The following is a 17,915-nucleotide window of genomic DNA, read 5'->3' as shown; positions in this document are numbered from 1 at the left end:
GTAATTATAACTGTTAGCAAGGTGATGAATCTGCTCTGTTGTCTCGGTGATGATGCTTACAAAGTGTTACCTAGGCAATGTGTCCATCCGATTGTACCGTCCGAGATAATTTGTCTGTCCCGCTGTAACTGTTACCAAGGTGATCATGCATGGTAACCGTGTCCTAGGTGATAATGCATGGTGACCGTCTCCAAGGTGATAATGCATGGTGACCGTCTCCTAGGTGATAATGCATGGTGACCGTCTCCTAGGTGATAATGCATGGTGACCGTCTCCTAGGTGATAATGCATGGTGACCGTCTCCTAGGTGATAATGCATGGTGACCGTGTCCTAGGTGATAATGCATGGTGACCGTCTCCTAGGTGATAATGCATGGTGACCGTCTCCTAGGTGATAATGCATGGTGACCGTCTCCTAGGTGATAATGCATGGTAACCGTCTCCTAGGTGAGAATGTGTGGTGACCGTCTCCTAGGTGGTGTGGTGACCGTCTCCTAGGTGATAATGTGTGGTGACTGTCTCCATGGTAACTGTCTCCTAGGTGATAATGTGTGGTGACTGTCTCCTAGGTGATAATGCGTGGTGACATCTCCTAGGTGATAATGTGTGGTGACATCTCCTAGGTGATAATGCGTGGTGACCGTCTCCTAGGTGATAACAACTCATGCCCGTCTCCTAGGTGATCCGTCTGGCTGACTGTATCCGGGTGACGGAGGTGGAGATGGACGGCTGTCCCAGAGACACCGGACCCTTCCTGGTCGAAACGACAGAGAAGATTTACGTCTTCGCTGCTGACAGACAACAGCTGGACGACTGGACACACAAACTGTGTGAGATAGCCTTTCCTGTAGGTACACACACACACACACACACACACACATACACACACACACATACACTGCAAATGCAGCACATACATGCACTGCAAACACACACACACATTCACACAGATATATTTGGATGCCTTTTGATCCTGTTTCCAGCTGTACTTGGGGATGGAAAACATATTTAGTTGCTGATTTTTAAATGAACAAATTGTCTATGTCAGCAGAACTGAACAGACGGTTAATTTCTGTCTGTTTCTGACTGAACTGATCATTTCATCACTGATCCATCTGATTGATTTAGTGTTTAGATAATGTCAGCTTGTTAGCTAGCTAACCATAGCATCTGGTCACCTAACCATCACTGTCTTGTTGTTAACACATCTGATTAGCACACTAGCTAACGTATCTAGTAGCAGCTAGCGTTAGCGTGTTCACATTAACATCAGTGTGTTTGCTGACTAGTTAGCTAGCTAACAGTTTGTTCAGGTTAACTGAGCTGACTCTTCTCAAGCTCCAACTCTTCATGTTTTGGAGTAGAGACTAGGGCTAAAGACAAGACAGTTTACTGTGTCACAGTAACCTACATGTGGAAACAAATCCACCTTATCACACTATTCACTTTTACTGAGAACGTTACTGAATGGATCTACAGCCACACCACAACAAGCTGACTCAGCTGCTCTCTGCTTCAGCTGCTTCACACACATTTACACTTTATTCACTAACACACAGTTCACACTGTTCCTCCATCATGGAGACAGGTCAAAGCTTCTGTTCTCCTCTTGACCTCAGCAGAGTCTCTTTTGATGAGTCAGGTTGTAAAACTCCTCACCTCCTTTAAAGTAAATACTGAAGCTGTGGTTGTATAAATAGCAGAATATACTGACAGACAACTGAGTGAGAATATCACTTCCCTAATCTGGCAGAGTTATGGTGTGAGAGGTCGGTTTTTTAGGAAGTCAGAGCGCTGTAAAGACACTTTACCAGACTGACGCCTTTGGGGGAGGGTGGGGGAGGGAAGGGGGGGGGGGGGGGGTGAGGTCATACGGTCATTTTTCGGAGGTCGTGACATCACTTCAATAACCTGAAATCCTGACATCTTTCTCTAATATGACAATATGATCATTTTCATTTGTAAAAAAAGACATTTAAGGGTTTTGTTGTGTTTTGTGTGTGTGTGGTGTGTGTGTGTGTGTGTGTGTGTGTGTGTGTGTGTGTGTGTGGGGTGTGTGTGTGTGTGTGTGTGTGTGTGTGTGGTGTGTGTGCAGATGAGCTGGCTGGAGCGCGGGGCGAAGCGAGGCAGCCTGCAGAGAGGAAACAGGGTGGAGGAGGAGGAAGGCATGGAGGACAACTCACTGTACAGCGGCAGAGAGACAGGTACCGCTGTTTACCTGTCTGTCTACCTGTCTGTCTGTCTACCTGTCTGTCTGTCTACCTGTCTGTCTGTTTACAGTATAATGCACTGTGCTTTCTGCAGCTGGTTCTCAGTGGTTGTTTTGGTCGGTGTGAAGACTGCAGACTCCACATGAGTTCGGCTAAATTTGAAAACGGCGTCTTTGTGTCGTTTGTGTTTTTTGGTCGTTTTCTAAAAGTTTCCCATCCGCACTGTTATGCAGAAACTACAGGAAAACAGTGAAATCTACCCTATTGCGCATGAGCAAGCCTACGAGCCATGACCTTTATGTCGTTACTATGGTTACCACTGTTTACGTAAGTGTTGTCATGGCTGCAGTAGCAGAGCCTTAAGCCAACAAGATGTCCAAATCACCACAAAAGACGGACAAAAGCAGGACTGACAGGTTGTGGGCAGACACAAAGTTTTCAACAGATAAATTGTTTATTTTTCACTGCTGTGGTGTTGGCTTTCATATCGTGACATCATGCTGATGAGTTAACAGCAAGCTCTAATTAACAAGGAAGCTGAAATCTGATCGGCTGTTGCCGATGACGATGAAAAGTTCAGCTGTGGAGACGAAGCTTACCGAGCGTCCGATCATCAGCTGACTGGAGATCAGCTTGATCACAGTGAACTCAGGTTTGAACCCAGAATCCTTTTCTGTTTCAGTGTCACAGTTTGAACTGAACAGGCTGAGAGGATTTCTGCTTCCCTGAACCTTAATGTCTGTCTGTACAGAAGGCTGGGAGTCATTCCTATGTTCCCAGGGTCCTACGTTCCCCAGATTTATAGCCTATAGCACATAATGGGAACCTGAAAAAGATGTTCCCCACAGAACCCACAAAATCTACATTTCCTTTTTTTATTTTGTGGTTGGAACATAGGACCCTGGGAACATAGAACCCTGGGAACATAGGACCCAGGGAACATAGGACCCTGGGAACATAGGACTCTGGGAACATAGAACCCTGGGAACATAGAACCTTGGGAACATAGGACCCTGGGAACATAGAACCCTGGGAAAATAGAACCCTGGGAACATAGGACCCTGGGAACATAGGACCCCGGGAACTTAGGACCCTGGAAACATAGGACCCCGGGAACTTAGGACCCCAGGAACATAGTACCCTGGGAACATAGAAGCATGGGAACTTAGGACCCTGGGAACATAGGACTCTGGGAACATAGAACCCTGGGAACATAGAACCCTGGGAACATAGGACTCTAGGAACATAGGACCCTGGGAACTTAGGACCCTGGGAACATAGGACTCTGGGAACATAGGACCCTGGGAACTTAGGACCCTGAGAACATAGGACTCTTGAACATAGGACCCTGGTAACATAGGACTCTGGGAACATAGAACCCCGGTAACATAGAACCCTCAGAACATAGGACCCTGGGAACATAGAACCCCGGGAATATAGGACCCTGGGAACTTAGGACCCTGGGAACATAGGACTCTTGAACATAGGACCCTGGTAACATAGGACTCTGGGAACATAGAACCCTGTTAACATAGAACCCTCAGAACATAGGACCCTGGGAACATAGAACCCCGGGAACATAGAACCCCGGGAATATAGGACCCTGGGAACTTAGGTCCCCGGAAACATAGGACCCCGGGAACGTAGGACCCTGGGAACATAGGACCAAGGGAACATAGAAGCATGGGAACTTAGGACCCTGGGAACATAGGACCCCGGGAACATAGGACCCCGGGAACTTAGGACCCCAGAAACATATGACCCCGGGAACTTAGGACCCCGGGAACATAGTACCCCGGGAACATAGAAGCATGGGAACATAGAACCAAGGGAACATAGGACCCTGGGAACATAGGACCTTGGGAACTTAGGACCCTGGGAACATAGGACCCCGGGAACATAGAACCTTGGGAACTTAGGACCCTGGGAACATAGGACTCTGGGAACATAGAACCCTGGGAACATAGAACCCTGGAAACATAGGACCCCGGGAATTTAGGACCCCGGGAACATAGGACCCTGGGAACATAGAACCCTGGGAACATAGGACCCCGGGAACATAGGACTCTGGGAACTTAGGACCCTGGGAACATAGAAGCATGGGAACTTAGGACCCTGGGAACATAGGACCCTGGGAACATAGAACCCTGGAAACATAGGACCCCGGGAATTTAGGACCCCGGGAACATAGGACCCTGGGAACATAGAACCCTGGGAACATAGGACCCCGGGAACTTAGGACCCTGGGAACATAGGACTCTGGGAACTTAGGACCCTGGGAACATAGAAGCATGGGAACATAGGACTCTGGGAACATAGGACCTTGGGAACTTAGGACCCTGGGAACATAGATACGCTCCCGCTGGCTGGAGAACACAACACAAAGGAAGTGACAGACATTATTTTAATGAGGCTGCTGTTGGTGTTTTGGTGTCTTCAGCTGGCAGAGAATCATGTAACTGAAAGTCTTCCTTCTCTGAGAGACTGAGAGCTTCTCATGGCTGTTTGGCCAAATCTTCATGTTAGCTTAACTCCAGTAGCGTTAGCAGCGCTTCACCACAACCAAACTTAGCTTCCTCTCTCTCTCTATTTTTCCTGTAGCAGGTTTTCAGCGTTTCTATATTTAGCAGCCTGCGGCGGCGTGGCTTCGCTAGCTGTCACATCTCCCGCATCTCTCTCTCTCACCCCGTGTTACTCAGCCCGCTAGCTGCTAGCTGCCGCGCTGTGTAGTGGAAAGTGGGTGAGCTGCTGGTTCCTGTGCTGCGGTCGCAGGGCGTTGCAGCGCTGCAGTGACCGGCTGCAGGCCGACCTCAGCTTTATCTTCACAGGACAAACTTCCTCTTGCTGCTGACGGCAAACACTCTGCAGACACAAGACAGAAGCAGACTTCTCTAAACCGGCTTCGCTGTTCCCCTCCGGCTGAAGGAGGGCGAGTCGGTCGAACTCAACAGCTGACTCATGTGTCTTAATGTCTCAGTAGACAAGCAGGGAAGGAAAATACCTGCAACACCAGGACCGGAAAAATGAAAATATCTGCCAGCATTTTTTTCATTTGTTTTTTTCAGTCAGTTTGTTGATAATCGACTGTTTTCCTTCTCTGGCTGGAAGGAAAACCTGCAGAGTCTGAAATATACTGAGGAGCCGTGCACTGCAGAAGAGACAGGAGAGTCTCTCTGCTGATGTTGATCTCCGGTCTGAGCTGCAGGGTTTGAGTCTGGTGGTTTTGAATCTGGTAGATTATTTATTGACCTGTCTGAACCACAGAGTTTCTATAGTGGAGTGTCGATGTGGCTAAGGAGGTTCTACTGGTTTCTACTTGATAGAGCAGCACTGATTGGCAGCTCATATACTTCACACTGTGTGGATTTATATTTAGTCAGCGGTGAATATGAGTCAGTCAGAAACTCTGTAGTGTGTGTGTGTGTGTGTGTGTGTGTGTGTGTGTGTGTGTGTAAGAGAGAGGGGGTACTGGGAACTGAAGTTGGTCTTTTTAAAGCCTAAGTACTAATACAGACAGTATATCAGTTTAGTATGAGTACTACAGTAGTAGAGTTCTTATAACACCGCACTAGTACTATAGCAGTTGGCTGATATCAGACAGAATTGTCAACTCGTTACACTCATTTCCATCTTCGGTCTTCATTGCCTCCACTCTAACAGATTTCCGTGGGGGAGGGGGAGGGGGATTCGATTTTTCCTAACCAATCACTAGAGACCGACGTATCCGCCTGAATCTAACGTCATTTTAAGTCGACACAAAAATCATCTCCCCTTTGAATAAAAGCCTTCAGAGCAGAGAGCTGTTCGGATTCCAAAGTAATTGGTACTTTTAATGGATTCAGAACAGCCTGGATAGCAGCTCTATCTTGTCTATAGCGTCTCCATTGTTGTTATTCCTCCTCCTTGGTTCCGGCTCACAGCTTGACAACAGCTTGACGACGGCGTTAGTCCCACCCCCGTGGCTCTGATTGGCTAATCGTTAGTCCCCCCCGCTGATCATTGGACCGATCGTTTTTCAACCGAGAAACCGTTGTTTCATGTCATGATGCCAGACCAGAATCAGTCAACTGGTGGAGTGGGCGGAGTCAAAGGTCTGGACCCAGGCAACTATAGTAGTGGAGCTGTAGTATTAGTACTACAGTAGTAGTGTTGTAGTACTAGTACTACAGTAGTAAATGTTATGTAAATTAGGTCAGAGTCTGCAGCTCCAGCAGCTACTGTTCTCCATAACCACCACATCCTGCAACACCTGGCAGCACACACACACACACACACACACACACACACACACACACACAGACACAGACACACACACACACACACACACACACACACACACACACACACACACACACACAGACACACACACACACACAGACACACACACACACACACACACACACAGACACACACACACAGAGACACACACACACACACACACACACACACACACACACACACACACAGAGACACACACACACACACACACACACACACACACACAGACAGGTGTCTTGTCTCTGCAGCTCTCTGGTTTCCTCCTGCTGCAGGATCAGAATAAATTCCTGTCTGATCTTTTCTCTCCGCTCACACAGACTCAGACTCCAGTTCTGCTGCTGATCCGGCTCCACATGCTGATCCATTTGATTGATTTAGTGACTTAAAAACACATTCAGCATAAATCCACTCAATCCACAGAGTCTCCTGCTGTGAAAACAAGTGAAACTTAACATAATTTGCTCCAAACTCTCTGTGTTGGTAGCGGATCTGTAGACAGTACCCAGTGGTGGAATGTAACTAAGTGCAAGTACTGTACTTAAGTACAATTTAGAGGTACTTGTACTTTACTTGAGTATTTCCATTTCATGCTACTTTATACTTCCACTCCACTACATTTCAGAGGGAAATATTGTACTTATTACTCCACTACATTTATTTGACAGCTTTAGTTACAAGTTACTTTGCAGATGTAGATTATTAATACAAATTATAAATCAACTAATAAATTATTATGTATTTTTATAGGTTAAGCTACCCAGCAGTATATAAAGTCATTAAAATTAGCTCCACCTTTACCAGCTGCAACATTAAAGTGATGAACACATTAATGCATCAATAATTATAGTCCAATAACATGATATATGATTCTGAAATGGGCCATTCTGCATAATGACTACTTTTACTTTTGCTACTTTAAGTACATTTTGATGCTAATACTTTTGTACTTTGACTTAAGTAACATTTTGAATGCAGGAACTTTTACTTGAACAAAGTATTTTTACACTGTGGTATTGCTACTTTTACTTAAGTCAAAGATCTGAATACTTCTTCCACCGCTGACAGTACCTCGTCTTTGCTGCCCTACAGACTTTAGCGGCAGGTGACGGTTTGACCTTGTGATGGTTTGACCTTGTGACGGTTTGACCTTGTGACGGTTTGACCTTGTGACGGTTTGACCTTGTGACGGTTTGACCTTGTGGTATTTAGGTAACGTTGTGTCGCAGTGCTTCAGTGCAGAGAACCGAACACGCTGTGGGTCTGTACAGGACCTGTGCTTGTTGTCTTTATTTTTGGGACATTTTACTAACTGGTGACTGAAGTGAAGTGTGGGATGCTTAATTAAATGAACTAAAGGGAGCTACAGTGTGCGGACCTTCTTCTTTCTTTCATGCTGTCTTCTATTGGTCCAGCACCTGCCTTGAAGGTTTTTGGATGTGTGCGACTACTTCACAGTATTGACTGAAGTGAATCCACACAGACAATTATTTCCACTGTGGCCCTGAAATAGATTGTACAATAAGACAATATTGCCAGCCAGCAACTGGAGATTTATCTCCTACTACTTTCTATCTGTAATGTAAGAGCTGAATCCCTGCAGAAGCCAAAGATCGAGACAAAACTCCCCAGTAGCTCCGGCTGCTTGGTGAGCATCGCTGGTTGATTGGAGTTTTTTCAGCTGCCAGTGAGCGTCTGTCAGTCACACTGTCTGCCTGAGTGTTGCAGAAAGAAACGTCACTTAGTTTATGTCCTTTCTCAAATTTGTATGCAATTTGCTAATCAACTGAATGTCTCTCTGGAGTCGTAGTTCTCCCTCCCACAGCCTGTTTCCTCACAGCTCTTCTGTTTTCAAACGAGACGCTTATAGTGTCAGTCAGACCTGAAATAACTGGAGAGACGTTCAAGGGGAGCTGAGTGTGTGTGTGTGTGTGTGTGTGTGCGAGAGAAAGACACACACACACACACACACACACACACACACACACACACACACACTCTATCATGTGAGCCTCAGCAGAAGCTGTTTTTGCAGAAGTAGTGTGATAATTTTAGCTGCAGTGGAAAATTTATTAACCAACATCCTGATTGACTGTTTCATAACCAGATCAGACTGGTTAACCAAAACCCAAACCTGGACTGAGTCTAAACCTTTTCATCTTCAGTAGTTCACCATTTTATTTCATAACAAAATGTATAGATAGATAGAATAAATAAATCCAGCAGCCAGTCCATCTGACTGACATCTACAGAGGAAGCTCCGCCTCCAGTCTGTGACGGCTCTGTGTGACATCACTCAGCCACAGACACATGTGTATACAGACAGTATAGTAGGGACTTACATCAAAGTCAAACTGGCAACATTTCATCCACAGAAAGGCTTGGTGAGCGTCTGAATCCTATTATAAAATGAGGAAAACTCTGTCTGTCTGTCTGCATCCATTTTGCTCCTCAGTGGTTTGGCCGATCAGTCTGAAACTGCACATGGGCATTGAGCCTTGGCACAGGCAGGGACTGACGAAGTAGATTTTTCCATTTTCCCAAATTTACGCTGTTTATGCGCATTTTTGGCAAGTCTGCATGGAGTTGTGGCGCGTGCATCCCCGGGTCTGGACTAGTATCATCTGAATATCATCTGTTCATACAGCAGAAAAACACCAAAACAACACAGAACAGACTGTGACCCGGTCCGTCTGTCTGTCTGTCTGTCTGTCTGTCTGTCTGACTGACTGTCCTGAAGGAGAATACCATACCAGCTATCAAGAGCGTCCTCAGTCACGTGTGTCTTCTGAGCCAACATGTTAATAATGTTCACATACACCTGTCATACATATGTATGACTTAACCCATAACCTCAGGTCTCCAGTGTGTTTCTGACTGTCCGCTGTGTTTCTCAGGACAGGTCAGTGTTACTGTGTTTAACATGTCAGACCTCCAGGGGGCTGATGGGAATTCAAACACTTTTTTACTTGTTTATTTCCTTTAGGAGAACTGAGCTTTCTGCCACTGACTGTAGGTCTGTAGGTCCAACGCACAGACAGTACTGCAACCAAGAGTGTATTCAACAGAAAATGTTTGTGTGTGTGTGTGTGTGTGTGTGTGTCAGTGCGTGACTTCAGAGTGTGTGTTCGGAGGACGGAGGCGTCGGACCGCTGCAGGCTGAAGGGTGTGTGTGTGTTGCGGACGGACGCAGAAGGTCTTCTTCTGCTGGAGTCCAAGACGAGAGAAGTTCTGTTCACCTGGCCGTACCGCTTCCTCCGCCGCTTCGGACGAGACAAGGTGACACAGCCAGACAACTGACCGACCGACTGACCGACTGACTGACCGACCGACTGACCGACTGACTGACTGACTGACTGACTGACCGACCGACTGACCGACTGACTGACTGACTGACTGACTGACTGATCAACCAACTAGCTAAGTAACCAGGTAGCCAGCTAACTGACTGACTGACTGACCTGTCCTGCTTACCTCTTCCTCCTCCTCCATTGCTTGAATGTGAGAAGGTAACACGACTAGGGCTGCAACTAACGATTATTTTCATTGTCGATTAATCTGTCGATTATTTTCTCGATTAATCGATTAGTTGTTTGGTCTATAAAATGTCAGAAAATGGTGAAAAATGTGGATCAGTGTTTCCCAAAGCCCAAGATGACGTCCTCAAATGTCTTGTTTTGTCCACAACCCAAAGATATTCAGTTTACTGTCATAGAGGAGGAAAGAAACCAGAAAATATTCACATTTAAGAAGCTGGAATCAGAGAATTTTGACTTATTTTTCTTTAAAAATTACTCAAACTGATTAATCGATTATCAAAATAGTTGGCGATTAATTTAATAGTTGACAACTAATCGATTAATCGATTAATCGTTGCAGCTCTAAACACGACCTACACAGTATGAAATAATTCACTCTATAAGATGGGTGGCATTCCCCTTTAATGGAGACAGAAGAAATTACATTGTAGTTTGGTGAGCAAAGGAATCAATCAATCGCTCACTCTCTCTACCCCCCCCCCCCCCCCCCCCCCCAGTCGACCTTCTCCTTCGAGGCGGGCCGGAGGTGTGATTCTGGCGAAGGGAATTTTGAGTTCGACACCAAGCAGGGAAACGCTTTGTTCCAGGGCGTCGAAGCCGCCATCAACCTGCAGCGCATCGCCTTCCCCCACCGGCAGACCTCCGGAGGGGGGTCGGAGAGTCCGGACCCCCCGCAGAACCAGAACCAGACCAGGATCCTGCCGCAGCCCCGCTGTCAGCTCCCACAACCCCCTGCTCAGGTTAGACCTTACATTTCCACTCTATTCATTTATTCATTATTTATTTATTCTTTATTCATTTATCCGCGCTGCTTCCCAATATCGGAGTCATGATGATTGACCAGCGATCTCTTTCCCTTAAACATGAACACAAATTCCAATGTAACGTTTTGGTTTATTACAAACTTTGGACAGTAATTGTGTATAAACAGGATGGTTTGCAGCCTCGTTACTTTTATCTGCCCTGGACTGAAGGCACCTGATTGGACGTTTCAGTCTCGTTTCAAACTGGAAAAACATGGCGGCTTGTTCGGAAACTTTCCAACAGTCCACCGAAATCTGTTTCTGAAAATCTTCATTTCAAATTCATTTTAGATCTGCATCGGCTCCTTGAAAAGTTTGTTCACGAGGGTCGAGAGTTTCAGAGGAGGCGAGTCTTGTTGGCCGCTCCTGATCTGTAAAGACTAGACCTCAACTTTATGCAAATGTGGAGCGGCCAACATGACGCACCGCCTCTGGAGACTCACTGCTTCGCTACCAGAATGCATTGCACGGCCACTTACATAGAAAATGAATGGGGAGCGTGGAAATGACAGAACCTGTGAAAACGTAATAATATCCAGAAAGACTCCAAACAGTAGAATAAACTTCACCAACGTTAAGCAGCCAGTAGTAAGGAGGTCAAAGGTCAGAGGTCGCACCACTCAGACAATAGATAGAACAATATTGCCTAGAGAGAACATGATGGAGAACTGAAGGGAAAGACGTAGAAGAAGAGCTAAGGAGTGACGCCTCGTCCACAACTGACCATCCGGTTACGTTACGGTACGCCGGACGTCCGTTCACACCTGCAGGAGACAATTTAGACGAAGTGACAACACAGCGCCCCCTGCTGGACAACAGTTCTGTTGGCAGTGGAGCGACGACCTGTTGGCAAAATCCTGTTTTGTTTTTGACTCTTCACTTCACTTGTATTCTTGACTGAATTTGTGAGCAATATTCATTGTTTTCTCTTAATACAGTAAAATATGTTACAGTAGAAAATTTTGTTGAAGTTTTACGCAGTTCAAGAAACAGGACTGCACAACTGATGTAACATAACATTTGATTTGTTGTCTAAATTGAATTTGTTTCAAAGTTTCTGCAGCTTGATGTAATGTTAGACACAGAGAGCCAAGCTGTGTTGTGAGTTCGGGCCAATGACAGTGGCTTCAGATTTATCTGCATTTAATTGTAGTAAATTTTGTGACATCCAGTTGTTTATGTCATTAAGGCATTCATGAAGAGTGTCTAGTTGTTTGATATCGTTAGGATCAAAGGAGAAATAGAGCTGAGTGTCGTCTGCGTAAAGTGAAAGTCAGGTTGTGTTTGTGCATGATGTGTCCCAGAGGCAGAACAAGAATGACCCGAGTACGGATCCCTGGGGAACTCCACAGGTCAAAGGAGCCCTAGATGAACTGGAGGCCCCAGTTAAAGTCCTTTCTTCATCTTATAAAAATATAAAATAAAATTAAGGACAGAAAAGCAGCAGATCTCTGGGAAATCAGGGTGGAGAACCACCGCTTTAGACTGAAAGACTTGTCTTCTGTCCTCCAGGGGAAAGATGTTGATGGTTTGGTTTGTTTTGTGTCTCCAGGCAGAGGAAGGAGTGTACAGCATGGTGAACGAAGCCCCGGGTCTTCAGCTGCTTCACCCCACAGACAGAGAGAGCTCCGCCCCCCCGCAGCTGGTAGGAACCCCGCCGGAGAACCCGGAGAACCGGAACCATGAGCAGGAAACACAGAGAGACGAGGAACTAATAACTCTTCTGTTTTTCTCCCCTTCCTCCTCTCTCCTCCCTTTCGTCTTTTCTCCTGTCCCGTCTTCTCCCTGCCTTCCACTTCTCCTCTCCTCTCTCCTTTCCACTCCCTTCCTCGTTTCCTCTCCTCTCATTTTCTCCCTTCCTTCCTCATCTATACCACTCCTTTCTCCTCCTCTACACTTTCCTTCTAAATTCTGTCCTGTTTTGTTCTCCTCTCCACTTCTCCCCTTGATTCTCCTCTCCTACCCCTTCTTCTTCTTCTTTTTCTTTTTCTTCTTCTCTCCTCCTCCAGTCTCGCTTGGAGCCTCCTGTCGATAAAGCGTTGACAGCAGTGAAGAGTTTGACTCTGGACATTCGAGGACTTCCTGTTCCCCGCAAGAACCAGGTGAAGACGATTTCCAGCTGCCCTCTGCCACACAGCAGCCCCGAGCCAGACCAGAACCCCAACCTGAACCTGAACCTGAACCCCAGTCAGACCATGAACCCCCGCCTCAGCCCCAAACTGAGCGGGAGCCCCACCCCCGAGCAGACCTACTCCCAGATCACGCTGCCTCGAGCCGAGAAAGGAGGGAAGAGAGAGAAGAGAGGAGAGAGGGGAGGGACGACGCCCCCCGGCCCCCCCCCTCTCGCCCCACAGGAACCGGAGTACTCGCTCCCCTTCGACACCATCGCCAAGAACGTCATGGCGGACATCATGAAGTCCCATCAGGCACTGGGGCTGGAGGGGGCGGGGCCGGGCGCCGACCCGCTCTACGACAGCATCGACGAGTTGCAGATCAGAAGCGCTCTGCAGGGCGGGGCCGAGGCCCAGAGGCCGGCCTATAGGAAGGCGGAACACATTTATGACGAGCCAGAGGGCTGCGCTGCCATTGGACAAAAGCCGATTCTTCCCGCCTCCCTGTACGACGATCCGGAGGAGATGAAAGGTAACGCCTGGAGGATTATGGGTAGTGTAGCTGACCCTAAAGGTCACGAGTATCCGTACAACCCGCGGGTCGATGACTACGCCGTGCCCAAACCGCCACAGAGGGCGTTTCCTGTCAAACAAAACACCAACGAAGAAGAAGAGGAGGAAGAGGAGGAGGAAGAGGAAGAGGAGGCAGAGAGGGATTCACCGTACGATAACGTCATGGTGAAGATGACGGACAGGGAGAAAAAATGAGGACACACATAAACACAGACACAGACACACACACACACACACACACACGCACACACACACAGACACACACACACACACACACACACACACACACACACACACACACACACACACACACACACACGCACACACACACACACACAGGATTCGATCACACTGGAGGAGTTTTGAAGGAACCACAGCATCAGCTGACGATCAGCTGTTGGAGTTAGAGTCAGTTCTGCTGAACCAGCTTTCCCTCAGCCTGCCTCGCCTGCTTCTACCGCAGTTAGTGATGAACTACGTTTCCCAGAATGCCTTTCAACAACCTCCAGAGAAGAGGTGTGAACTGCATTCAGCTGTGAGTTGTACTAGACTGGACTGAAGTTAGCTTGATATTGTAACTCTGGTGGATTTTCCTGTTTTCCGTCTTGAATAAAGTAAACGAGTGAAAGCAGCTTGATGAATATACAGTATTAACGCTCAGTGGAAGAGGAAGAACAGTCTGCAGCCTCTGCTTTCTGTCTCTGATGAAGCCTCCTGTCCTGTTCACATGAAGCACCATGATGATGAAGTCAGACGGCTCCTCCTCCTCACAGATGAACTCATCAGTGTGCTTTTGTTTTTGTTTTTTGGTTGTTTTTTTCCTCGTAATATTTTCATTTAAATTTTCAACACCATGAAATACAGCCATTCATATAATATAAAATACAACATAAAATTGCTGCTTTAACACAAAACAGAAAAACAACAAGAATGCTCCTCCTGTTTTAACAAATGGTAATCTAAACAAAATGGAGTATATTAATTGCAATAGATACAGAATATAACAAGTATTTAGAAGAAAAATAATAATAAAAAAAAATTCTACAAGCTCAGAAACTGCATTGTCCACAAAAATTAGTCATTCACTTGATCATCTGTTAAATCTAAGTCCTTAACATAATTAATGAAGGACATCCATATATTCTCAAATATACGCTGTTTAGCCTTTAATATGAAAGTTATCCTTTCTAATGGAAGGCTTGATAACATCCGTCTTATCCGTTGATTAGTGCTTGGTCTGTGAACCGTTTTCCATAACTTTTAAATTTTTTGGCGTTAAGCAAGCAGAGATTAATAAATGTTTGTTCATTTTTACTATAATTATGTTTCTCTGGATATAAACCCAACAGAAAAAGCTTGGGGTCCAATAAGATTTGTTTTGAAATAATCTTCTCGGTTCTTCTTACCTCTTCCCAGAACGTTTTAATCTTTCTGCATTGCCAAATACAATGAAAATGTGCTTTTGTTGGCCTTTATTATTATTATTGATAAACTAAACGTGCGTCACCAGCGGCTGTTTTCTAACGGTGTTGAAGGGTTTTCTGACCCCGGATCAGTCTGCTCCCGCTCCACATGAAGCTCAAACCTCTTCTGTTGAGAAGCGAACTGAAGCTGGACCAGAACCAGAGAGGGAATCCAGCAGCAGTTCAGCTCAGGATTCAGAACTCTGCCCATTCTCTGAATAGTTTTAAAAAACAACTGAAAAAATGGATGCTGAGTAAGTTAGTAGTGAAACATCTTTTCTAGGACAGTTCTAAGGTTGAACTGGTTTCTGAACATGTGTGTGTTTTTTTTTTTTATTATTATTTTCATGATTGTATAATATTGATGTTTCTATTAGGTGTTTTAGTGTAAAAATGGGATATTAGTAGCATTTACATGTCACTCCCTTTTCCTGCCTGCCTCCTAGCCCAGACCTCAGGACCGCAATGGAAATAAGTCATGTGACTTTATTGCGATATCCTGATGAATTTTAGTACCGTATGTACATTTGTATATTGTATTTTAATTTATCGAATAAAGTCAGTCAAGTCAATCAATCAATCAAAGACTCCAGTGACAGAAAGATGTTTTCCTCCTGCAGTGTGTTGTTCAGGCCAGCAGGGGGCAGTGATGTCACGTGTTGATCATGTCTACACACAGCCAATCAGCAGGGATCTTTATGTGAAATATTCAGTGTGATCTAAACATACGATCTGTTGTCAGGAGGCTTCAGAACTGGAAGTGATTTGAATTAGTCGCCTCATATTCAACAGTTTGTTAAATTAATTCAAACATTGAATTTGTAAAGTGATTTGAATGTGATTGCTGTTGAATTTACCTCCAACTACAACTATAATATTTCAAATTCAATTTTTCAAATTGTTTGGTAACACTTTATAATAAGAGTCACTAAGTTAAGGGTTAGTTAATGCTTAATAAGCATTAACTAACCCTTAATTAACAGTTAACTAATGTGTAATTTACTGATGGTGTTCATGTTAACTAAGGTATTAATTTATACATTATTTAATAGTTTATAAAGATGACTATTAAATAATGTATAAATTAATACCTTAGTTAACATGAACACTATTAGTAAATGATTATCAGACACATTAGTTAACTGTTAATTAAGGGTTAGTTAATGCTCATTAAGCATTAACTAACCCTTAACTTAGTGACCCTTATTGTAAAGTGTTACCAGTTGTTTTCTTAGCATTCAATTTCAGAGCATTAGGCTACAAATTCAGTTTTTGAATTCATTTATTAGTTTAAATTTAGAATTCAACAGTTCAATATGAGCATGAAACATTCCAGTCCATGCAATTTAAATACAATCTCTGCTGCCACATAAAACTCACCCAACTGATAGTTATTTAGTTATTTAGTCATTCAGTCTTTCTGCAGAACATGATGAATATTTTCTGTCTTGTTTAAGTTTCTCTGAGTTTCTGCACAGCTGCTGACAGAGTTTGTAAATCTGAAATAAATTAAGTTTTCTGAGTCTGGTCGACTGTTTCATGGATGGAAAATGTTTTTCATTTACATTTCAGTCTTTTTTTGGGGGGGGGTCCCTAACCTCACTGCAACATTTACATATTTGTGATACTTGCAATATAACATAATATATTTAACAGATGTTCAATGGTAAGTATAAAGTATAAAGAATTACACACACACACACACATACAAAATATGTTTTGGGGGGATCAGCTCTGATAAGTGAGGCTGAACCAGCCTGATAATAGAGTCAAGCTGGAGTCTATTGTGTTCTACTGGCTGCAGGCTGCGCTCTGATTGGCTGCTGAGGTCTGGAAGTGATTTACACTCCGAAGTGAATCTGCTGGAATTTCCTGATCAGAACCGAAGAGTTCAGGAGACAGACTGAAGCCCGGCTGAGCTGAGCAGTGAAGATGGAATCAGTTACTCTTCACTGTTCCTCATTTAAAAAGTAATCACATTACTTTAATAATTCCTCAGCAGCAGCAGTAATTAGTTCCGCTCCACTTCCCGTCTCCTCGGCAGCAGAGTTTCTCGTCTCTGTTTCTGTATCAGATGCTTTGATGAACTGGATGTTGTGTTTTTCTCTGAGTTTTGCTGAAACACAAAGTTTACAGCAGACCAGAACGTTCTCTGATCCTGACTGAGATCAATTCACAGTAATGAGGAAAACTTCCAGCTGCTGAAAGTCTGCGTCTCTCCCTCAGCCTCCAGCTGCTGTTTTGATGGTTTTAACTAACAGCTGATAAACCTGCTGCAGGTCCTGAAGATACAGATGAGGAAAACAGACGCCGGGCCAGCGGGTTTGGAAAAAACTTAGAAAATGTCAAAGGAGAGAACAGACTTGATTTTGCAGATCGTTCATGCTCAGGTTCTTGGTTACAGGCAGACTGCAGGTGTTAGCTGGCTCTCTGGTCCCCTGAAAACCACCAGCCGCTCTGCATCCTGCACCCCGAGTCAGACCCACACCTAGACTCACGAGCTCATGTTGTTGGTGGGCTGCTCTCACCGTACTGCAGACCCAGCAGCTGCAGACCACAGCATAAAGCCATCTGATGTTAAACTGTTCAAACACGAGCAGAAGGAAACACACACTCACACCACTGGCTTTGTCTCTTTTGTGATGCAGGGGATCAATTTCCCTGAAGATCCAAGTCCAAAGAAAAAAAGTCAATTCCTGCACACACTTATCACCTCTGCACTGATTTATTAAAAAGAGTCGACCTTTCTCACCACATGTCAATCATAAAGTGACATAGAGCTTAAATACGGCCCATGATTGCGTAACAGTCCACAGTGTGTTGGAGGAGTGTCCATGATCCACACAGCAGCTCACTCATTCAAGATTCCCTCACTGTCAAAACAAACATTATCTATAATCGTACACATTCAAAATCCTTTTGATATTACCAACAAGCAAAA

General features: G+C 45.0%; 1 protein-coding gene across 1 annotated transcript; it reads left to right on the top strand.

Annotated features, from left to right (window-relative positions):
• The first annotated feature begins 683 nt into the window (after positions 1-683).
• LOC139639876 (docking protein 2-like) lies at positions 684-15,908 on the top strand. The gene is made up of 6 exons (XM_071514024.1): positions 684-847; positions 2,096-2,204; positions 9,592-9,764; positions 10,522-10,764; positions 12,380-12,472; positions 12,837-15,908. The coding sequence occupies exons 1-6, from the start codon at positions 722-724 to the stop codon at positions 13,704-13,706; spliced, it is 1,614 nt and encodes a 537-aa protein (XP_071370125.1). The 5' UTR covers positions 684-721; the 3' UTR covers positions 13,707-15,908.
• Positions 15,909-17,915: the final 2,007 nt, after the last annotated feature.

The sequence above is a fragment of the Centroberyx affinis genome, unplaced genomic scaffold (genome assembly GCF_046629955.1).
Source record: "Centroberyx affinis isolate AG114_WGS23_722 - 3 ecotype Tasmania unplaced genomic scaffold, CSIRO-AGI_Caff_v1 ptg007892l_1, whole genome shotgun sequence".
Taxonomy (NCBI): domain Eukaryota; kingdom Metazoa; phylum Chordata; class Actinopteri; order Beryciformes; family Berycidae; genus Centroberyx; species Centroberyx affinis.
This window is presented reverse-complemented; position numbering and strand designations above follow the sequence as displayed.

Coding starts and splice junctions, on each gene's coding strand:
- LOC139639876 (XM_071514024.1), top strand. CDS start 722: ATGGACGGCTGTCCCAGAGACACCGGACCCTTCCTGGTCGAAACGACA. Junction 848..2,095: donor TGTGTGAGATAGCCTTTCCT/GTAGGTACACAC, acceptor GTGTGTGTGCAG/ATGAGCTGGCTGGAGCGCGG. Junction 9,765..10,521: donor GCCGCTTCGGACGAGACAAG/GTGACACAGCCA, acceptor CCCCCCCCCCAG/TCGACCTTCTCCTTCGAGGC.